At 38.6% G+C, this 24,440-nt stretch overlaps 1 protein-coding gene across 5 annotated transcripts in view; it reads left to right on the forward strand.

Moving 5' to 3' along the window:
• The window catches only part of MARCHF8 (membrane associated ring-CH-type finger 8), a 114,260-nt gene that overhangs the window by 33,153 nt on the left and 56,667 nt on the right, over positions 1 to 24,440 (forward strand). For all 5 annotated transcript variants that reach the window (XM_043925098.1, XM_043925097.1, XM_043925102.1 and 2 more), the window contains one exon: positions 18,306 to 18,485. In XM_043925098.1, the coding sequence (XP_043781033.1) occupies positions 18,384 to 18,485 (102 nt within the window). In that variant the 5' untranslated portion in view covers positions 18,306 to 18,383. The remainder of the gene's footprint in view (positions 1 to 18,305; positions 18,486 to 24,440) is intronic.

Here is a 24,440-nt window from a genome sequence, read left to right on the forward strand (position 1 = left end):
AATATATTAATTATATATTATATAAATTATAATATATTAAATATTAATTAACACATCACACAATATATTAATTATAATTATATTAATAATTATATTGATATATTAATAATTAACAATTAATTATGTTATTAATAATTATATTAATATATATCTACCAAACTGTACACCTAAAATGGCTAATTTCATAAATTTTGTTATTTTTTTCCCCTACAGTGAAAAAAAAAAAGTATCTTTTGTGGAATATAGATTTAAACGGTTTAGGGCAGAGTTTTGAATTTTTTTACCTTATTCATTGTACTTGGTTCTATTTACTCATCCTTTACCACCGATTGAATCAACAGATTGGAGTTATTGGAGGGTCCAGAGCAGAGGAGATGTTTAGCAAACAGAATTTATAGGTGCTCAGAAAATATTAGATGAGTTATTTCAGTGTTTGGGTTATGCTGACTTTCTTGTCTGTATGAAAGTACATGCTTGTCTGTTTTTTTGATTCAGATGTTTTATGTGTCTTCTCAAAGAGAAGGGTTTTATAATGAGGTGAAAATCCCTGAGAAGTGATAGCTGACTTTAAAAACAAATAACTGTTTCCTGGTTTGCATTTATATTATTTTAAAATTAGATCTTGGGTTACTTGGGCTTCCCTTGTTACTCAGCTGGTAAAGAATCCGCCTGCAATGCAGGAGATCTGGGTTCGATCCCTGGGTTGGGAATATCCCCTGGAGAAGGGAAAGGCTACCCACTCCAGTATTCTGCCTTGGAGAATTCCATGGTCTGTATAGTCCATGGGTTTGCAAAGAATCAGACATGACTGAGCAACTTGCACTGGGTTACTACTTTGATGACTGACTAAAAAGTTTTTCTCACTATAGTTTTTTCCACTGAAAAGTGCTATCTAGAGGGAGGAAACTGAGTTTCAGGATCATAGAGCAAACAGTAAACTGAAGACTCTTACATTGTACCACTTGTGCAAATTAATATTAAAATTCCCAATTCTTAATAGACTATAACCACCTTTGGGATTTACCCAGAGGAAAATGGGGCCAGAGTTGCTTTTCTTTCTTTCACCTTATGCTTTGTAATACATTATCATGCCGATCACAGTAATTAAGGCAGAAAGATTAGGAAACTGGGAGGATTCAAGGTTTAGTCATAAAGAAACACCAGTTAAATTTTCAGAAATATTTCACCCGTGCTCTATATAGAGACACTGTGGGGAATGCTTGAAAGAAATACGTAATGATCCAGAACACTGTAGGGAATGCTAAAGAAATATGTAATGGTCCAAAGAGAGTTCAGCCTTTTTAGTAGGCCAAGATTTCTACACTGTAAGGAATGATCTGTAACTAGATAGTATTTTGTTTTAGGGTTCACCAAAGAAACAGAACCAATAGTATATAAAAAGATAGATGGATAGAGAAAGATTCTTATTGATAGATTTTAATAAATTGGCTCGTGTGATTGTAGAGGCTGCCAAGTGTGCCAGCTAGGCTAGCAGATTGGGGAACTGAGAGAAGAGTTGAATCTGAAATTTGAGACCACAGGTCTACTGGAAGAATTCTGTCTTCTTCTAGGAGAGGCTAGGGTTTTTGTTTTAAGGCCTTCGTATGAGTAGATGATTACTATCCACATTATAGGCACTTCCCTGGTGGCTGACACAGTGAAGAATCTGACTGCAATGCAGGAGACCGGGTTTGATCCCTGGAGAAGGCAACCCACTCCAGTATTCTTGCCTGGAGAATCCCACGGACAGAGTAGCCTGGCAGGCTACTGTCCGCAGGGTTGGAAAAAGTCGGACATGACTGAGTGACTAACACACACCCACATTGTGGATAGTGATATCTTTTACACAAAGTCTCTTGATTTAAGTGTTAATCATATCGATGAATATACCTTCACAGAAACATCTCGAATAATATTTGACCAAATATCTGCATACTGTGGCCTATTCAAGTTGGTACATAAAATTAGCCAGCACATATATTGAAGAAGCATTTTGTGTATAATTAAATGTCAAACTGTGAAGAATATTGGGTATGTGTTGTGGGTGGTAAGATAGGAGTGGGGGAGCCTGTTTTGACGTTTCTTTGCTCACAGAGGAGATAAATTTTAAAATGTGCTCTGAAGGCCAGGAGGTTTTTGGCCTAGTGTATGGAGTGTGTACAACATCCCAGGAGGGTGGATTAGAATGAACAAGGGTGGAGCTGACCATGGCATGGGCAGGAGAGGATTTGTCCTGGCTGGAGAGATATTTCTTAAATGGTAAGGCAGGCCCTGCTCTGATTTCTCTACCTTACTTACTGCGTTAAGTAGAGAAGATGCTTGCTCCAGCCTGAGATGACAGATGGCTGGTGCAGGGCTGTCTGTACCACCAGCATTGTATGCTACATTATACAGTGTAATGAGATGAGAATTCTTCTGCATAAAACATTTCAAATGAGATAGAGCTGCCTTAAATTTTTCTGTTATAAAGTGTGCTCAGAATTCTTTCTTCAGTTAGTTTAATGAATTGCTTCGAAAGATGTATATGTTTGTGAAGAAACATAAGATCTTCAAATGATGTGAATTGCTGCCAGTAGTAATTCTAATCTTTAAGCCTTGAAATGTTTTTGGATCCATTCTGAAGTAGAAATAGAGCCCAGTAACTCCCCCTCCCTCCACATTACAAATTAAGGAACATAATCAAATTTTTAGATGTAATAGGTGTAAAGACACTTTATAATAAAAATTCTACCAATGAAAGTAGTTATCAGAGAGAAAAATAGCAAAAACAATGTATGTTAAATAATGGCACAAAATAGCCCCTGAATGAACCACCGCTCCATGTCTCTCCCCCTTGCAATGTGGGTCTGCTTGTTTTCCAATCAGGTGGTAGAGTCTGTTTCCATACCGTTTGTACTGGACTGTGCCACGTGGCTTGAAGTGGCCAGGGGGGCATAAGCAGACACGATGCAGGCAGAGGCACCATGTGCAGTGGGTCAGCTTCTCTGCCTGCTGCTGCCGTTCTGTGAAGAAGGCTGAGAGGAAGGCCAGCTGGAAAGGGAGGTCCAGACCTCCTCACTGAGCCCGGTCCCCAGCTGACCTGGGCCTAGTGCGGCAGCACATCAGTCAGGTAAGAGCAGCAGAAGAGCTGTTCAGTCAGCCCATGGAATTGTGAGAAATAGGAAATCGCTGATGTTTAGGCAACTAAGGCTGGGTTAGTTTGTTACCCAGCAATGGCAAGCAGAAACATCCTGTGACTAATAGCAGGAATTCATCTCTGTAATTCTAATTCAGGCTTCATTCCTGAACCCCCAAGGAGCCCACAGTGCGGTGAGGGAGGCAAAAATGTAAGCAAGTCACTCCAGTACAGTGTGGTGCATGTCCGGGAAGGGCTCTGGGCTGCTGCAGCCTTGACGTTTTCTCTGTCTCCCTTTCCTCATCTGTAAGGATTAGATTTTTCTCTGCAGGACAAGCATTGAAGAACGCTTGGAGAAACTAGAGGAAGATTAGTTCTGTACTTCATTGAAGGTATTTTCCGTCTCTTACGTCTGTCAGACCCACACTTCCCTTTCTCAGAAGTGAAATGCTGAAAGAACCCCAACAAGTCTCCTCTTTGCCTTTTGTTAAGAACTGGTGTTTTCAGTATCCTTGTATTTGTCCTGAAGAATGCCCACGGGTATGCCTCCTTAGCTTTCCTCAGGTTCAGACTCTTCTGGAAAATTCAGAGGTTAGAGTCCAGGCCCTTTCCTTGTAATCATCTCAGGTTCACCTAATTCACACACACTGTGGAGTGGTTCTGCTAAGGCCTCTCTGCGTCACAGATGGCATGCACCGTTTGGATCTGAGTCCTGCCTGCCTCACCTATCTGCTACTCACTCACCGTCAGCTTTGGTCTGCCCCTCTCTTACTCTGTTCCTTGAGATTCTAAACTGCACATTGCAGCCTGCAGCACTGTCCTCTCCTGGCCCAGTTGGGTTTGCTCAAGACTTCCAGCACCAGGCTCCCTCAGTTTTCTTCAGCGGCCCATTCTCCTTCTGCTGGCCAGCATTTTGGGGGATACCTAGAGTCCACTCTCTTTCTTCTTGGCTGCCTCGTGCTAGATGGTAAAGAATCTGCCTGCAGCGCAGGAGAACAGGGTTCTGCCCTTGGGTCAGGAAGATCCTCTGGAGAAGGAAATGGCTGCCCACTCCAATATTCTTGCCTGGAGAATTCTATGGACAGAGGAGCATGGCGGGCTACAGTCCATGGGATTGCAGAGTCGGACACTACTGAGCAACTAACACTTTCTTTTCACCAGCCTTTCAGGTTGCGTGTTAGAAAATTAATCTTGAATAATCTACTGGAGTAGTTTAAAGATATAGCTTTAGTTTTAAATAGTTGTAGTGGTTTAAGGTTATGTTATTGTATATGTAATATATGTGTAACATAGAATATGCACTATAATTTTAAAATGCAGTATTTTTCTGTGGCTTGTGATATATATTTGTAAATCAACTCAAAATGATAAATATCCAATTTTTGTGATAAATTGGACCTAACTTTTCAGGCATGTCTTATAGCCTTGAAGTATATAAATTATTATTTTGTCAAATTTTTAAAAGTATATCCATTACTTTGGTCAGATGTCCTCGTATGCAGACAAAATTGCAGCAAAAAGCATGTTGCTATTTAATACTTAAAACTGTGGATTCTGTGTTTTTGTATCCGTGTTGATCATACCTCTTCTTTATCATAGTAAAGCCAACAACACACCAGGTTTTGTCTTTTTCTAACAGCTGTGCTACAGTGAGGTGAAAACGAAAAAAACCTACATAGTTTAGATTCACCTTGTAAATTGCCACAGGCTACTACATCTAGTGAGATATGGCTGAGCTGCCTTAGGCAAGTTGCTTAACTTCTCTGAGCCATGTGTGAAGTGAAGATAAGACAGTTTCTCTACCTTCCGGCACTGCTGTGAGAATCAAATGAGATAATTCGTGTAAAGCATTTACCATTTGTCAGTGCTTTCATCTGTTGTGTTTTTCTCCAGAAAATTACAATTCAGAAGTTCTATTTCTATACTTCTCAGTTTGTTTCTCTTACACTATCATTTAAAAATTTTTTATTCTTTGGATTTCATTTTGTAGTTATCCTCAGCATTGCTTATTTGTTATTCTTCATGTAACATTGAAATTATTGTTTATTACCTCTGGTCATACTCTGAATTATTCTAGAGGATTTTATTTTCTTTAACATTTCTGTCTTTAATTTTATTCATTTATCTATTTTTGACTGTGCTGGGTCTTCGTTGTTGTGCGGGCTTTTCCCCAGCTGCGGTGAGCTGGGGCTAACCTCTAGTTGCGGCGCCTGTTTCTCATGCGGTGGCTTCTCCTGTTGCAGGGGCACAGGCTCTAGAGCATGCGGTCTTCAGCAGTTGCCGCACGTGGGCTCGGTAGTTGTGGCTCGCAGCTAGAGCACGGGCCTGGTTGTTGAGCACGGGTTTAGTTGCTCCGTGCATGCAGGATCTTTCTGAATCAGAGATCGAACCCCTGTCTCCTGCGTTGGCAGGTGAATTCTCTACCACTGAGGTAGGTAACAGGGATACCCTCTAGGGGATTTTAAAACTAACAAAATCTTTTTTTGTTTGTTTCTGAGTAAACTTCATTTAGTCTGTGGGATGTGTTTGTGTGTTTTATCATTTTTTTCTTCACTTTTAGTAATTGCATCTATATTTTCTGGTAGTTACTACTTTATTCTGACACATTTAACCTTTTAAAATTCATTTTGATATTTTTAATGAGCTCATTGTTCTTGAAGATCATAGTGTTAAACAGACCAAGTCAAAGCTTTGTCTTAGACTGCTTTTAATGGGTGGCATATGGAGGCCTTGTAGTGTTACTCTACCATCTTCCCTAAAATTCTCAGAACCCTGAACTTTAATTTTGATTTTAATTTCAATAAAGAGTGGGAATAGGGTGATCTTGATGCCTTGTTACCTATTGGTCTGGTGTGGGCATGACAGTGGCCAGATGTGAGTTGCTTGTGAGAGAGCATTCTTCCCTGGTTGAGTGAGGGGAATGGGCCTTTCAAGGATGCTGTTAGTGAAGCAGCATATTTTACGCCCTTCTTTAGTAACTTGCCACCTATTCTTCACTGTATTTCTGACTCAAAGATTGAAATTGCTAAACTGAATTTTATGAAACTTGTTTTTCTCTTTCTTTTTTTTTTTTTTCTCTTTCTTAAAAGAGCTCTTATCCTCAGTTCTTAACAACTTATAATTGTAACCTTTTAGAATTATTCTTAAAAATACTTGGATTGCATTTTGAATTATTACAATTTTGGACTTAGTCTGATGTGGTCAAACTGTTGCACATATTTAAAGATCAGTTGTTTCTTCTCAATTGATATGAATTGTACCAGGATAAAAAATACTGAATTTTTGTGTTGTCTAAATTTTCACTGTGCTACTTGATCAGCATTTGAGACAGTAAACAGTGTTAGTTATAGTTTGAGTTATAAATGAAATTCCTAGTTAGTTCTGGCTCTTGTGGGAGAAAAGTTGATTTAGTCAATATTTACTGAATGGATATTATGTGACAACGTTGGGCTAGACAGTGCTAATACAAAGGTGAGCAAAGTGAGATAGGATTTCTGCCTTTAGGGAGCTTACTGCCCAGTAAGGGTGAATGTCATTAATTAAAGAATTTAACAAAAGTAAAATTCCAATTGTGATCCTTGTTAATGAAGTAGAGGTTCTTCATCAATGCTATAAAGACCTGTAAATGTGGGATTTCCTGAGGCTGTTGTTATTGTTGTTTAAGTTTACGTTTGACTTAATAATAACTGTCAAGACTGTTTTCCAAGGTCTCTAAAGCACTTCACATTCTCAAGGGCAGTATATGAGGGCTTCAGTTTCTCCACATGCTACAGTTGATATCAGTGGTCTTTCTGATTATAGCCCTTCTACAGGGGATATGTTAGTTACTCAGTCATGTCCAACTGTTTGTGTCCACACGAACTGTAGCCTGCCAGGCTCCTCTGTCCATGGGATCCTCCGGACAAGAACACTGGAGTGGATAGTTGTTCCCTTCTTCAGGGAATCATCCCGAACCAGGCATCAAACCTGGGTCTCCTGTGTTGCAGGCAGATTCTTTACAGTCTGAACTACCAGGGATGCTCAGGAAGGGAAGCCCAGGAGGGATATAATATTACCTCATTGTGGTTTTAATTTGCAGATCATTTCATGAGCTTACTAACTATTCATTTATCTTCTTTGGTGACATGGCTATTAAAAACTTTTGCCCATCTTTAAATTGTGTTGTTTGTCTTAAGTTGTAGGCGTTCTTTAGATATTCAAGATACAAGTCTATCAGATAGATGATTGTCAGATTTTTCCCCTCAGTTCATCTTTTTAGCTTTCTTGATGATGACTTTTAGAGCACAGAAGTCTTATTAAATTTGATCATCTGATTTATCAGTATTTTCTTTTGGAGTAAAATGCGTAGAGGTGGTCATTGGAGCCAGAGATACAGATTTGATGACTTGGGAGAAGGGAACACAGAATGAGACTCAGAGAGATCTCACGATCTCAGAGACAAATATCTATGGCTGTTCAAGTTGCTGATTTTATTGCAATTTGCAAGTCTGTTCTCAGAAGTGTGAGGCTGACAGTTCCAGTCACTTCCAATTTTAAAGTAGTATTTCAAACTACCCTCATACTACATAGTGAAGTCACTCAGTTGTGTCCGACTCTTTGCAACCCCATGGACTGTAGCCCACCAGGCTCCTCGGCCGATGGGATTTTCCAGGCATAAATACTGGAGTGGGTTGCCATTTCCTTCTCCAGGGGATCTTCCCAACCCAGGGATCAAACCCGGGTCTCCTGCATTGTAGACAGATGCTTTACCGTCTGAGCTACCAGGGAAGCCCAGAGACTGGGAGAGGGTAAAACGGAGCTTTGAGGAACCAGAAGATTCACTGTCATGTGAGGAAGTAAATGTGTCGAAGTCAAATAACATGGGCCCAGAAAATGTCCTTTAGGCTTAGCCGCCATGGAGATGGCTGTTGACCTTACTGTACTGAAGCTAGATTGTGATGAGATGAAATGTGCATGGGAGGTAAAAAAATGTCAATTTGAGTGTAGAAGAGCTCTAGGGTATAGAGGAAGAGCCCTGTTTTGCTCTAGAAAAGCAAGATAGATGGGATGATCCCAGGAGACAAACGATGAGTCAGATGAAGTTTTATCCCTTTCTTTTTTCCTTTCTTTTTAAACTTTTCATTGAGAGAGTGAATATCCTTATTCAGTACCTAAATTGTGACCCAGGTATAATGCCACATTTGGTAAAAATATGTGGTATAGGTATTGTTCTCTCTGAGGTCACATGAGTCTCCTGTTTTCTGTTTATTTCTCTCCATTTATTTCTTAAAAATATATTCAAAATGAAAAAAGTAATAAATGCACACAGCTTTTAAAAAAAATGTAATGGAGGCCCAGACTCTCTTCTCCAGACATCTTAGGTCAGAAATACTTTAAACTTCAGAAATTTTCAGATTCTCGAAAGGTAATCTATACATAGTATGTAATAGTGAGTGCTTGTATTGGGGTAATACCCATAAAACTCATTAATATTTCCTTATTGAAGTATAATATTTATACTGAGTTGCATAAGTATTAATAGAAACTATAAGTAGCCTCCTATTAGTTCAGGTTAGGTTTTGGCCCCTAAAGAGTTTAAGATTAGGTCTTAATGTTAAATGGGACCTAATACTTAATGTTAAATAAGACTTACACATTTCTTTACTAAATATAAGTAAGTAAAAGCTAGCTTTGTTTTGGTATTTTTCTGAATTTTAGAAGTGTGTGTAGGAGATGGTAGTACCCAACCTCCTACAATGAAAAACGGTAGTCCTTTGCTCCACTCCTCCGCAGCCCTTGTCCTGCTCCACAGAGGCAGCTATGTATATGGCATCATTGCATCTTCTGATTGTTGCCTCCATGTTTTCAGATGATGCACTCATGCTGTTTCTTGACTTGTAAATATTAGACCTTATCCCTTGACTTCCTTTTATACCCCATTTCTCTTCTCCCCATCCTCCGGTTATGTTTGTCATGATGTTGTTTATATCACTATAATACTTACACTGTAACCAATACTGAACTATTTATTGTTCACTTTAGAACCAAATGATTATGCTGTCTTTTTACTATAATTTTGTTGTTGTTACTTTATATTTTCACTGGTATGATCGTTATTAGACGATCTTAGTTCTTCTAAGATGTCCATGGTATTATCTGTCACTCCGTCTTCCCTGTTGAGACTTCCTTTGTTCTGGAGACCTGCTTCTGGAAGCGTTCCTTGTGTCCGCTCCACTCTGTACCAGGAGTCTCTAGGCCAGCAGTGCAGTTGCAATCCTGGAACTTGCATTTCGTGCCCCTCCTAAGTTATAATGGCTGTTTTGTGCATTCTTTGTTTTTCTCTTCCTTGATTTAGTCCTTTATTTTGCTAGAGTACATCTTCCAGGAGTTTACCGTAAAAGGGTGCATGGGAAATTTATTGCCCGGCTGTACATCTATAGGGATGTTGATTGACTTGTTTAAAAGGAATTTTAAAACTTTAGAAAGTTATCTTTATTTCCCTGAGGTTTTTTTTTTCCTTTTTGTGCATATATATTATTTTGGTTCCTTCATTCAGAGCTCTTCTCCTAAGTGAGAAAGGCCAAGAACAGGGAGCAGAGATTAGATAGACTGCATTGAACTCAAGAAAGTGAAGAGCACTGAAATGTAACTTAAAAAGTGGTTATAGAGGGAGAGTGAATAGGAGCATTGAAAGCATTTTCTTTCTACTTCTGTTTTTAAAGATGAGAGACCCAAAAAGCACTTTGAAATTCTGTATCAGTGTAGATTTTTATTATTTTTCTACAGCATCTAGTGATATAAACTACGTGTTCTATGCATTTTTGGGGAAAACTGATTCTGTTACTTTGTTGACATGAAGGAGTCTTTAGAAAGGATGGGATGACAATATGGGGTAAGGGGGGTGGATGTTAGAGTGAGGCCCCTGAATAGCCAGGTGGGGAGGATGGCAAAGAGCCCAGGTACACTAACAGAGCTGGGGCTGCTTCTTCCCTGAACTGCATAATATAATTTATTTAATTCATGAAAGGGTTGAGGGCAATGGGCAGGTTTATATGGTTGGTGGTGGGAAATTGAGGGACTTTTACAATAAATTGTCATTTAAACAGCAAAAGTGCCTGATCTCATGGTCAGATACACAAGGGCTTGCTTCACACAAGGAAATCTGTTATTAAGAGAGAACAGTCTCTTTTCCTCTGGTGGAAAGAAGTCTTTCACTCTTTTGGAACAAGAGGTTTCTTTTATAACCGTCATTAAAAGAAAAAAACATTTACTAATAGCCTATGTTTATTATTCTTTTCTGTGTTCTGTGAAAGATAATGGTTCCTGCTGCAGACTTTTTTTTGGCCATAGCAACAGGGACAAACATATACTGGAAAAAAAGCAGTGTAAGCAACAGATAGTCTTAGTGCTGGGCAGATGCTCAGATTTATTGATGGTGGACAAGTACTAACCTCCCCTTGTCTGCCATGTTAATAATGCTGTGTCCCTAGCACTGCATGTTCTGAGCCGCCATTTCTAAGGATGTATAAAGACCATCCCATTGCAGTTGCATTTTGTGGGAAATATGTGAACTGAAAGTGGTATGACATTGAAATATTAATAAAGTCTTGTGTTGCTTAAGTGTTAAGTCAGTCAGTCATGTCCAACTCTTTGTGACCACATGGACTGCAGCCCACAAGGCTCCTCTGTTCATGGAATTCTCCAGGCAAGAATACTGGTGTGGGTAACCATTACCTACTCCAGGGTATCTTCCTGACCCAGGGATCAAACCTGGGTCTCCCACATTGCGGGCAGATTCTTTACCATCTGAGCCACCAGGGAAGTCCAATAAAGGCTTACTATGCATAAAATATGTAAGAAAGCAGTCTTCAAAATCAGTAACTGCAATGAAAGTTAGATGTAATAAAACCCTGAAAAGAAAGGCAAGCTAGTCCCATAATACACTGTGCTTTTTTTTTTTTTAAGGAAAAGCACTCTGCAAAAATATTAGAGGAATTGCTGAAAAAAATCTGAAGGGAGCATAAAACAAACACTACAGTAGTTGAAAACATTGGTGTCCTGAGAATGCACTTTCTACTTTATTTAGGCTTGATTTCTGTGAGGTCTTCAGAAATGTATGCATCAAAGAAAGTGAGTCCTCTTATGGTTGTATACATTCATCAATAACGTAAAATTCTGACTATTACCGACCTATGTGGAATGACTTGTGCTTTTAACACTTTAAAAATAGGTATCTAAACTATAAAAGTATTACATTGTTACTGAAAGTTTAGAAAATAGAGAAATGAAAAGCCATTAGTATTGCCACATCATTAAACTGCTGTTGGCATTTTTATGAATTTCTCTCCTAGTATTTAACTATGTATTAATATTAAATAATAGTGACAGGAATATGCTTATTTTGCTTTTTAATTTAAAACTTATTTAAAACTCTAAGAGTTTTGCTGTGTGAATATAATGGTAATTTTTGGTTGAGATAGGTTTTTTTTTATAGTTAGGCATTTTCCTTTGCTTTTTCCTAAAAGGTTTTAAAATCCTGTATTGGTGTTGAGTTTTATCATTTGATTATGTTAATAGCATCTAATGACATAAATGCTTGATTCTGCAGGTTTTCCTTGGAAACCAGGTTCTATTCCTGTGTACTCAGATGTGACAACATGCTGGTGACTCCCAGTGTCCACTGTGTACATATCTTGGGTTTCCCACCGGCAGGTCAAGCTCAGTGTGCCCGTGGCCAAACCCTCGTGCGTCTCCCAGTCCTCTCTGCATTCCAGTCTTGTGAAGGCACAGCCAGAAACCAGGGGACAGTTTAGACCCCTCACTAAGTCATGTTGGTCCTCCTTTTCTAATGGTCTCTCTCCTCCCCCCAAGTTCTGTTCTAGGTCTGGTCTTGGTCATTCAGTGCTGTGTGTTACAACTGGTTTCCTCACTTCTAATGCTTTTGTGTGTGTGTGTGTCTGCTAGCTGCTGTTCATAGGCTTCTCATTTCGTATATGAACCATTCTTCTGATAAAAACAGGCTTAACTTAAAGTTGTTTATTTAGAGTGCCAGTCAGGATACTGCGATTCAGCAGCTCACAATGGGGAGGAGGAGGGCACTGCTGGAGACTGGTACCCTGTGTGCCGGGATTCATGGAGGCATGCAGACCCGGGGTGATCGTCTCCTAGGGGATTTGCCACTGATATCTTGTGTCTTCTCCTGGCTGCCTTCTTTGTCATCTGTATTTGTCCCCAGTATTGTTGAAATGGGCAGAATCCTTCGCTTATCTTGACCATCTGGGAAGCACACAGAACAGCCTGATTATTAAGCTACTCTCGTTGTCTTCTGGATTGGGCCTTCCTGCCTCTCCCCTTAAAGGGATAGCATTGTCAGCCACGCTTCCCCCTGGAGTCATGCTGCTAGAGGTCCTAAGTAAATGTCAGAAAGGATTTGAGGTCCCAGTGGTGTATATCTTGTGTCAGACTGAGGTGTAGAAGGACAGAAAATAGTACTGGAAAGACAAAGCAAATAAACTGACTTATGTAAAGCAGTAAGAGGCATCATTTCAGATGCTTGAAAAAGCAGACTGGAAAATATGCTGATGCTAAAAACCCTGATATTTGTGTATGTGGACATAATCTTATTTGGCTTCACAATAACTCTGTGAACTGAGTAGAGATTATTACCTTTCTGTTTTACAGATGAAGAAACAGCCTTTGAAATTCATCAGTTTGCCCAACATCGTGTACTTAGTATTAATATTTAATAGAATCATGACTTGAACTTAGGTTTCTGATTGCCAATTTTATGTACTCCCTTTTACCTTTCTTAAAACCAGAAGAGTGGTAACAGTGGCCATCTCCATGTCATCAGATAAATTACATTAGGGATAGCACAAAGGAAAAATAAAAAGTAATCTGTCTTAATCCATGTGATTTTCATATTTTTACACATTATTATTGAAATATGGGCTTCTGTGGTGACTCAGATGGTAAAGAAGCTGCCTGCAATGCAGGACACCTGAGTTTGATCCCTGGATTGGGAAGATCCCCTGGAGAAGGGAGTGGTAACCCACTCCAGTATTCTTGCCTAGAGAATTCCATGGACAGAGGAGCCTGACAAGCTACAGTCCATGGGGTTGCAGAGTCGGGCACAACTGAGCGACTAACACTTTCACTTTCACTTTATTGAGATATAATTCACATCCATTACAATCTACTCATTAAATGGTACAATTCTGTGCCTTTTAGTATACTTAAGAGTTATGCAGCCATCACCTTAATAAATATTTTTGAGAGTTATGTTTTAATAGATTTTAGAACATATTCTTTGCCCTAAAAAGAAACCCTTTTAGCCATCACTGCTGCCTTCCCCTAAGTCCTTACCTCAGCCCTTGGCAATCACTAATTAATTTTCTGTCTCTCTATATTTACCTACTCCAGACATTTCACACAAATGTAATCTTATGATATGTGGTCCTTGTTTCATTTAGTATACTGTTTTCAAGGGCCATCCATGTTGTAGTGTGTACCCATATTTCTTTTCAGCAAAATTTCTGCTGAAAATCAGCTGATAGCCTTATGTGGATTCTCTTGTGCATAGTTTTTTTTCTTGCTGCTTTTAAGATTCTCTCTTTAACTTTTGCCATTTTAATTATAACGTGTCTTGATGTGGATCTTTTTGGGTTCATCTTGTCTGAGACTCTCTTTGCCTGTGGGACCTGGATGTCTGTTTCTTCCCTAGGTTAAGGAAGTTTTTAGCCATTATGTCAAATACGTTTTCTGTCCCTTTCTTTCTCTCTTTCCCCTCTGGAACCTCTATAATGCAGATGTTAGTGCATTTTATGTTGTCCCTTGGGTCCGTTAAACTATCCTCATTTTTTAACAATTCTTTTCTCTTTTTTGCCTTTCTATTTGGAGATTTCCACTACCCTGTCTTCCAGGTCACTGGTCTATTCTGTATCACTTAGCCTGCTGTTGATTCCCACTAGTGTTTTACAGTTCACTTGTGTTCTTCAGCTCTGTGTATTCTGTTTGGAAATGTCTTATATTTTCTGTCTCATTGTGGAATTTTTCACTGTGTTTCTCCCTTGTTCTCCCAAGTTCAGTGAGCATTTTATGACCATTGCTTTGAACTCTTTATCGGGTAAATTGCTTATTTCCATTTCATTAGTTGTTTTTTTCTCTAGGGTTTTACCTTTTTCCTTCATTTGGGGCATGTTCCTCTGTTTCCTCATCTTGCTTGATTCTCTTGTAAGTTTCTTCTGTGTATCATGTAAAGCAGCTGTCTCTCCCTGTCTCCAATGGGTGGCTCTGTGTGGGAGATGAACCTTATTGCTTAACCTTTGCCCTAATTTTTGTTTGTTTCTTGAACTCTCTTTGCACTTGTTGGGGTTTGTGGTGTCCAGAAACACAGTCCTCCTGTCAGCCTGAGCCTGGCACTCAAGGGACATCCCCTGTGTAGGCTGTGCATGCCTGCTGGCTCCCATGGGATTGTGTGAGTGGAATGGGGGTGTGTGGCTGCTCACCAACGGCATGTACTGGTGCTGTGACTTGAACAGGGCTGTTCACACGCCACTGTTGGCAGGTTAGAATGAGTGTGCAAAATGGTGCCTGCCAGCGCCGGTTAGGTAGAGGGAGCTGTAAAAATGGCACCTGCCAGCACTCCGTCCCTGGAGAGTCCCGGTAGACTTCTGCCCCTTTGCCAGGTGCTGTAAGATCAGTAAGTGACTTTCCTTCACATATGGTCCAAGCTCTTTAGAAACTGTTGCTCTTTGCTCTAGGTCTTGGGGTGAGTGGTTCTGTTGGAGAGGAGTGAAGTCTTTATTCCCTGCAGTCCTGAGTTTCTCCATAAGATAATCCCTGTTGGTTTTCAGATCCAGACATTTGGGTGAGTCTCTTCTCTCTGATGTAGGACCCAAGGATTGTGGTGTCTGGTGTGGGTATAAACCCCTTACTTCTTGGGGAGAAGGTCCATTTATTTGTTTGTTTGTCTGTTGATTGATTTGTTGATTAATTTATTAAGATTTCTCTTGATTGTGCGTCACCACACGAAGAGTGGAGTTTTCGGTGAGAGCATGCCTTTCCTACCCGTTTGAGTGTGACCCTTTATCCTTTGTTGTGGAGCTGGTGTTCAGATAGTTCTCAGGTTCTGTTCAGAGGAATTTATCCTCCTGTGTAGCTGTCTATTTGTTATGTCTGTAGAAGGAGGTGAATTTAGGATCTTCCTATGCTGCCATCTTGAACCCAATTCCACAATGGTTTGCTTACCATCCGTTTGAGGTAAGTTTTGAAATCAGGAGATATGAATTATCCAACTTTGTTCTTTCAAGATTGTTTTGGATATTCTGGGTCCATATAACTTTTAGGATCAGCTTGTCCAACTTCTGCAAAGAAGTCAGCAGAGTTTTCAATGGGGATTACTTTATTTGTAGCTAAGTTTTGGGAGGACTGCCATCTTAACAATAGTAAGGCTTCTGATCCATAAACATGCTGTATTCATTCCCATATTCTCTTCAGCAATCAGTTTTTTCAGTTCAGTTCTTCTAAATAATGGATTCTCATATTAGGTGTCTTGTATTTTGTAAGGTAACTTTAGTGAAATTAAAGTCCTCATGCCTGGATTGTCAGGCATAGTGCAAAGGTTTAACTATTGCTCTTAATTAAGCATGACTTGAATTGATATAAAATGATTCTTGGAAATTATGTGAAGAAAATAGTATGAGTAATACCTGCTTTATGCTTTTCGTATGAACCTTCACATGCAAAGTGGCATGGTTTATTTTGTAGGTTGGTTTTTTAAATTATCATTTTTTATCCTAAGTATGTCTGGCATAGGACAGGGATGCTTCAGGCAAGCTTTCAGGTATAGTATCTGGAGTAGGGATGTATAACAGAAGAGTAACTTATGTGGCTGTAACGAGGGAGGTCCTGTAAAACTTTGCAATAAAATTTAAAATTTAAAACACTCTCAGTGTGTGTTTCTGTGGCATAAATAGTCTTCCCAAGCTTGACATGGTCAGGTACCAATGATGTAATAATGATGATTATACCAGACGCACCAAAGGCTACTCTTGGTATGCCATGTGGTGGGACTGCAGGCATGGTTGGTTTGAGTAATTGTTCTGAGGCCACATGGAGTTTGTCATCTCTCACAGAGGAGTTTGATTCGTTAGAGTAAGACATCGCAGCAGTAGGTCAGTGCCTCTTGTCTTATGTAATGTGAATACATGTATTCAGACCGCTTGTTTGAGCACAGTGCTCTATCTTGGGTCAGCCTCATACAAAGCCTTGAAATAGAGTGTGTGATGTATAATGTCTAGACTTTAACATTTTATATATTATTGAATATAATAATATCTAGACACAGGTGAAGAATCTGCCAGCAATGCTGGAGACCTGGCTTCAATCCCTGGGTTGGGAAGATCCCCTGGAAAAGGGAATAGACTACCCACTCCAGTATTTTTGCCTGGAGAATCCCGTGGACAGAGGAGCCTGGCAGGTTAAAATCCATGGGGTTTCAAAGAGTCAGACGCTACTGAGCAACTTTCACTTTCACTTTTTTCAGTATTGCTGACTCTCTTTTCCTGTTCTGTTGGCTATCAGTGATTACTTGTCAGTTATTAAACTAGGCTCTTTAAAAGCAGGATTTTCTTTTGGCTTGTTTTCTCACGTGTCTTGAGTCTCTCTGGCTTCTTGTTCCTTCCTATTGCTGGTTGATCAGAGTCCTGTGGAAGAAATCAATTCTGTGAGTCCTGCTGCTCTTCAGTTTGGTTAGTAACACTGCGGAGGTGGGAGCAGCCGCTCAAACACCTGCCTTCGGTCCTGAGCACAGTTAGGGGAGAGGGGTAACAAATGGCTGCTTGGTAAGTGTGAGCTTAGTGTTATCAGGCCCTACGTTGTTCACCCGCCCTGTCTACCTCCCCAGCTCCAGTACATGTTTAATAAACGAAAATCCCCAAGTTAGAGATTCATTCTTTTGGATTAAGGCTTCCATCCTTTGTTAAAACTCAAGCAGCATCAAACATTATCTTGTTAAACATTATGGATTTTTTGGATAATTTATATTTAATTGGTTTTGTACACAGAGTTTGATAGATCTCTGTGTAGGCAGAGATAAAGAACATATAATTCAGTTGCTAGGCACTTTGGAGGAATGTAGGAGAAAACTAGGAAAAAGAGTAAGGGCTGCCTGGAATCGTGAATATAGCTTATTCAGACATGTTACTTTACCTACAGGCAGCCTTCAATGGTTCCAGGAATGTCTGGGATGACCCTCATCTTCCCTATAATATTCTTAGAGCAGGATTAGCAAACCCCAGGCCCAGGCGCCAAATCTAATCTGCCACCTGTTTTTGTAAGTGAAGTTTTATTGCAATGTGACCATTCTCATTTGTTTACATACTCACTATGGGTACTTTCATGTTACATTGGCAAAACTGAGTAGCTGTAACAAATAGGCCCACAATGTATAAAATACTTGCTTCTGGCTCTCTGTAGGAGACCTTTGCTAGTAACAGGTCTAGAGAGTCTAGACTTTCAGAAGGTTAAGCATGGATCATAGATATCTTAAACTTATTTTAGACTTCTTAACTTATATTCTCACCATTATATGGACTCAAGTTCTGTGGTTTTAAGGAAAGATCACTACTGATATCAGCTGGTTCAAGAAAAAATGTGTAACTTCAAAAATATTATTAAAGGATGGCACTGCTATGTTTAAAAACTAAGTTGCCATTGGAAGATTAATATCTGATTGTACACGTACCTGGGGGTTTCCCAGGTGGCTCAGTGGTAAAGAATCTACCTGCCAGTGCAGGAGACACAGGAGACACAGGTTTTCTCCCTCGGTTGGGAAGATCCCTGGTGAAGGCAGTGGTAACCCACTCAAGTATTCTTGCCTGGGAAATTCCATGGACAGAAGAGTGTGGCAGGCTACAGTCCATGGGGTTGCAAAGAGTTGACAGGACTGTGCAACTGAGCATGCACACATGCATACACGTACCTGATCCACCAGACTTTTTCAGGTGCTCCCATCTTATATGAGAAAAGTGTTACAGTTCTTACCCCACATAGGCATTTATATTCTGTCATTTTTGAAGATGAAGTATTTATGTTAGACATTGTAACTTATTTAAATAAATATGAATATAAATATAAAATGCTAATCTCACTGTTGGAAATTTTAAGTGTTTCAGACCAGTTGTGTCTTACCTTCCCTTCTCTCTCTCAGCTTGAAGTCCATGGCCCAAAATGACTCTACCACTGGAGACTTTCTTCCGTAAAGAGGAAGATCAGACAGGAGGCTGGGATGAACATGCCACTGCATCAGATCTCTGCCATTCCATCCCAGGATGCCACTTCTGCTAGAGTCTACAGAAGTAAAACCAAAGAAAAGGAGAGAGAAGAACAGGTATGGGGGGAAATACCATTTTTAGCTTCATTATTTTTGTTCTTTATATTAAAACAGTCTAGAATAAGCTCTGGTGATCCAGTTTTTTTCTGATAATAATTTATAAAAGCATATGGTGTGAACAATTTTACTCAGAAGAAGTTGTCTTTTTGTAGGTTTCTAAGTTTTCAGATTTTGCAGTCATCTCTAGTGGTAGAGTACATGGTTTCTGGATGTCATATGTTCAGTATTTTTTTTTCAAGTTGCTGCAGATGCAAAACATCTCCAAATATGTTTCCCATATTCCATCAATTGTCATTTAAGTTAATAGTTGTCATTTAAGGTTCAATTAAGTTAATAGCCTCTTCTTATAATTATTCTTGGCCCAAATGGATATTTAAATACCACTCGGTAGAACATTTCCTTGGTCTAGAGTACTTGCCAATACCAAGCTGAGGCTGTTAATTCTTCATTCATTGTAGTGTTGAATGAATAGCAGATAGGAATTTCTTAGTATGCATTTATATGTGGAAGCTGTACATATTTGTGTTGAATAGAGAAAGAAAAGTGTCCAACATTGTAGCAAAGGGATGTCTTTTGTATAAAACCCTATTGCAGCTTTGTTGTAGGTGGGTATTCAGTAAATACTTACTGAATGATATGATCTATTTGATGGAATTTTTAAGGTTTAAATAAGTAACATTTCCCTCATGTGCTTATTTATCATCCATATGTCTTTTTTTGTTGGACTGTCTATTCAAATCTTTTGTCCATTTAAAAAAAACCACCAGTTTTCTTACTGTTAATTTTGAGCATTTCTAATGTAATCTATATACATGTCCTTTGTCAGATATGTGCTTAACAAGTGTTTACTCCAAATGTTCAGATTGCCTTTTCATGCTTCTGCTGGTGTCTTTCAAAGATGAGAGGTTTTTAATTTTGGTCAAGTCAAATTTGATTGATTTTTTTCCTTGTTTGCATTGTACTTTTGGCATTCTATTTAAGAAATTTTGGCCTAACCCAGGGTTGCAAATAATATCTTCTGTGTTTTCTTCTAAAAGTCTTATAGTTTTGGCTTTATGGCTTTATACTTTTGGCTTTATAGTTTTGGATCTATTTTGAATTAATTATTTTAGACTGTATGAAATATATATCCAATGTTATTTTTTTATTATGAATATCCAGTTGTGGCCAGTAACACCTGTTGAATGGATTGTCTTTTCTCTACCACATTACCTTAAATCTGTTGCTTATATAGGGGTGTGCTTATTTTTGGAGTCTCCTGTTCCATTGAGGTATTTGCCTATCTTTACATCAGTACCTTACTGTCATGAACATTCTGACTTTATAAGTCTTAAAAATCAGATAGTGTTCTTCGGCAAACTTGTTTTGCCTATTTTAGGTTTCTTGCATGTTTATGTGAATTTTAGAATCGGCTTGTCAGTTTTTACACAAAAAAGTCTACTGGGATTTTTGTTGAATTTGTAGTGAATCTGTAGTTCAGTTTGAGGGAGAACTGACATTTTGGCAATATTGAATCTCAACCCATGAACCAAGTGTATCTTCTCGTGAAAGTGAAAGTGAAAGTCACTCAGTCGTGTTCAACTCTGCGACCCCATGGACTCTATAGTCCATTCCAGGCCAGAACACTGGAGTGGGTAGCCTTTCCCTGCTCTAGGGGATCTTCCCAACCCAGGGATTGAACCCAGGTCTCCCACACTGTAGGCTGATTCTTTACCAGCTGAGCCACAAAGGAAACCCAGATTATTTAATTGCTCTCAGCATTGTTTTTAGATTTCAGTGTATGGTCTTTACACACCTTCTGTCAGATTTATCCCTAAGTACTTTGTAATTTTGATGCTATTGTAAATGATACTGCTTTAAAAATTTTAACTTCTTCTTGTTCATTGCAAGCACAGAGAAATAAAATTGATTTTTTTGTGTCTTGATCTTATATCTTGCAATTTTGCCAAACTCACTTATTAGTTCTAGTAAATTTTTTGTAGAGTCCACTGAATTTTCTGCATAAGTAGTCATGTCATCTGTAAATGAAGATAGTTTTATATTACCCTTTCTCTTTGGATACCTCTCTCCATCTTTCTTCTCCTAGTGAAAATCTCCAGTAATATACTAAATAGAAGTGGTGAGAATAGTCATCCTTGTGTTTCTTGTGACCTTAGAGGGAAGCATTCATTCTTTCAGCACTAGATATGATGATAGTTACGTTTTTTGTAGATAATCTTCAACATGTGGTTCCCTTCTATTTCTAGTTTCCTGAGAGTTTTTATACTGGTAATTTGTATCTTCTCTCTCTTTTTTTTCCTTGATCTGGCCAGAGGTTTATCAATTTTATTGATCTTCTTAAAGAATTCTTTTGATGTCATAGATTTTTCTCTGTTGTCATTCTGTTTTCTGTTTCTTTCATTTCTGGTGTGGTATTTATGATTTCCTTTCCTCTGTTTCCTTTAGTTTGTTATTCCTTTTCTAGCTTTTTAAGGTGGAAGTCAGGATTATTTGAGATCTTTCTTATTTTCTATCATAGGATTTAGTGATTATAAATTTCCCAAGTTCTGTTCTCATGGCATTCCACAAATTCTGCTATGTTGAGTTTAATTTTCATTCAGTTCAAAATACTTTCTAATCTCCCTTTTCATTTTTTCTTAGATCCATGGGTTATTTTTAAGTGTGCTATTTAATTTCCAAATTTTCTGGACTTTCCAGAGATCTCGCTCTTAATTCATCTCTAATTTAAATCCATTTTGGTCTGAAAACATGTTTTGAATAACTTAAATCCTTTTAAATTTATCAAGACTTGTTTCAAGGTACAGAATGTGGTCTCTTTTGGTAAATATTATGTGTATACTTTAAAAGAATGTATTTCACTGTCGTTGGATATTTTATTTTGGATAATTCTAATTATTGTGTTTTTCAGTTCACTGTGTGTTAGTCACTCAGTCATGTCCAACTCTGCAACCCCTGGACTGTAGCCCATAAGGCCCCTCTGTCCATGAAATTCTCTAGACAAGAATACTAGAGTGGGTTGCCATTCCCTTTCCAGGGGATCTTCCTGACCCAGGGATCGAAGCCGGGTCTCCTGCATTGCAGGCAATTTCTTTACCCTCTGAACCACCAGGGTAATCTTTTCTCTTTCAATGCCTGATCTGCTGTTAACTCTACTTAGTGTATTTTTTTTTTTTATCTCAAACGTGGAATAGGGTTTTAGACCATGCCTAGTTTTTTTCCTAGAAATACGTTTAAATAAAGAGATGAATATACATCTTTAAAATGTACCTGTCCCAAATTACTGCCTTTGATTGGGTGTCATCTAGCATGAGATCATTTGTATGGCTTCTTGAATCATCTGTCTGCTTTACCTGCGAGAGTCCCATGAGTTTTAACTTCATACCTAGAAACCGGAATTTCTTTTGTCATCTGTTTATCTTTTCTTGGTCCCTGGAGTGGTTTTTTTCAAACTTGCTTCCAAGCATGTTTTTTCTGTCTGGCAATCAAATGGTGGGGGCTATTCTAGTTTGCTCAAGTACACACAGGAAGTCATAACATGGTTGCAGTTTGAGAAGTATATAATATAATATACTTATTTTCTTTGAGAATGAAGAAATAAGGTTAGATATTTTTCTAGTAATGACATTATCAAACATGAAATACAAGTTGATCTGTTTGAACCATTTTCTTGTAATCTACATGCATAGATTTTGAAGCTTAAATGTAGATAAAATTATATACGACTATGAGGTCTGGCCATTTTAAGTATTCTTAGTCAAAAGCCAGCAGTATTGGTTCTAGCTGTTTTGTGTATTAGCAACTTACCTTTCCCAGCCAACTCTCACATGAGTCTTAAACTGGTAACGGTTTGCTCTTTACTTATTTGGGGTATAGAATTGGAAGGATGTGCAGAATAACTGTAGCTGACCTCTGTGTTGTTGGTCTGTTGAGAATTTGCTCGATAAGAGTCTATGTCATGTGGGTCAAACCAGGAGTATAGTTTGGGTATATGGGAGTGAAGCACTAGCAGTTGGCTTCAGAGTGTTACGTATAAATTGAGTGAAAAAGGCACATGAATATATATGTCTGGTACCAATGCAGGGCTCAGTGATTATGGTTTATTGGTTGTCACTTTTCTCTTACAGATGTCCTATTTATTAAATGATTGAGAGGCAGATCATTTTTCAGATTTTCTGTCAGTAAGCCATTGAAATAAGAAAACCACCCAAATTGGTTTTTATTTATTTATTTTTTTTCCATTTATTCTTATTAGTTGGAGGCTGATAACTTTACAGTATTGTAGTGGTTTTTGCCATACATTGACAGGAATCAGCCATGGATTTACATGTGTTCCCCATCCTGAACCCCCCTCCCACCTCCCTCCCTATCCCATCCCTCTGGGTCATCCCAGTGTACCAGCCCTGAGCACTTGTCTCATGCATCCAACCTGGACTGGCGATCTGTTTCACACTTGATAATATATATGTTTCAATGCTATTCTCTCACATCCCACCCTCGCCTTCTCCCATAGAGTCCAAAAGTCTGTTCTGTACATCTGTGTCTCTTTTTCTGTCTTGTATATAGGGTTATCGTTATCATCTTTATAAATTCCATATATATGCATTAGTATACTGTATTGGTGTTTATCTTTCTGGCTTACTTCATTCTGTATAATGGGCTCCAGTTTCATCCATCTCATTAGAACTGATTCAAATGTATTCTTTTTAATGGCTGAGTAATATTCCATCATGTATATGTACCATAGCTTTCTTATCCATTCTTCTGCTGATCCAAATTTGTTTTTAAATGCAGAGGTTTCAAAAATTAATATAGCTGTATCATTCTATAATAGTTGTTAATGACTTTTATATTTGATGTCATCAAGATAACTCCTGTATTTTACACAAATGGAGAAACAGGTCTAAAGAGAAATGTCTTGCCCCGGACACTTGAATTTGTGATTTTTTTCTAGGTTATTTTATTTGCTCTTTAAAAATAGTTTCACGTGAATACAAATGCCCTCCACACATTTATTCTTTCACTCAATGATATGTCAAGCAGGTATTCACAGAATATAATGTACTGGAAGGGATCCTGCCCTCCCGGAGCCTGTCATCCAGCAGGGAGACATGTAACACTGCATGTTACAGAATGCAGTGAATGTTCTGATGGCAGCCTCCTCAGTGTGTTGTAACAGGAACTTTTTGATCTGTGATGCTGTAACTGTGCTTTTGTTTATCTCATTTCTGTTTGGTATTTAGGTGTTCTTTTTCAGTTTTTGAATTTGAGGACCCAAACATTTCTTCACTTTAGAAATTTTTCCACCCATTATTTCCTCAAATATTGCCTCCCCTGCGTTCTCTTCATTCTTTTCCTGGGAATAAAGCTCACTGTGTCTTCTGCCGTGTTTCATGGCTGTCTGTGCACTGGACTCTGGGTGATTTCTGCACTGACTTCTTCTGTTCACTGATACGCTCCTTGGCCACGTCTAGACCTTCCATTGAGATTTTAACATCTACATGTTTTTATTTCACATATTTTTTCCCATAATTTCTGGTATTTGCATTATGTTTTCTTATTTCTCATTTATCTCTGTGAGCATATAATTCAAGTTTCTTTCCTTTAGTTTTCCCAGTGTACTATGAATTTTTGTGCTTATGTATAAACACCTGAAACTCTAGATGATAAGAAAATTCTTCATGGTTTGCAGTAAATATGCTTGATACATTACCTTCTAATAAGTAGAGGTGTGTAGTTGTCCACTAATTAATTACTAACTTCACATGTGGCCATTTTTACAGCATCTGAATAGGTGAAGGCACCACTAAAGATTTGTTTTATTTAATTTAATATAGTATACTTATATATACTTGGGCTTTCCAGGTGGTGCTAGTAGTAAAGAACCCTCCTGCCAGTGCAGGAGATGGGAGAGGTGCGGGTTCTGTCCCTGGGTCAAGAAGGTCCCCTGGAGGA

This window comes from Cervus elaphus, chromosome 15 (assembly GCF_910594005.1).
Source record: "Cervus elaphus chromosome 15, mCerEla1.1, whole genome shotgun sequence".
NCBI lineage: Eukaryota > Metazoa > Chordata > Mammalia > Artiodactyla > Cervidae > Cervus > Cervus elaphus.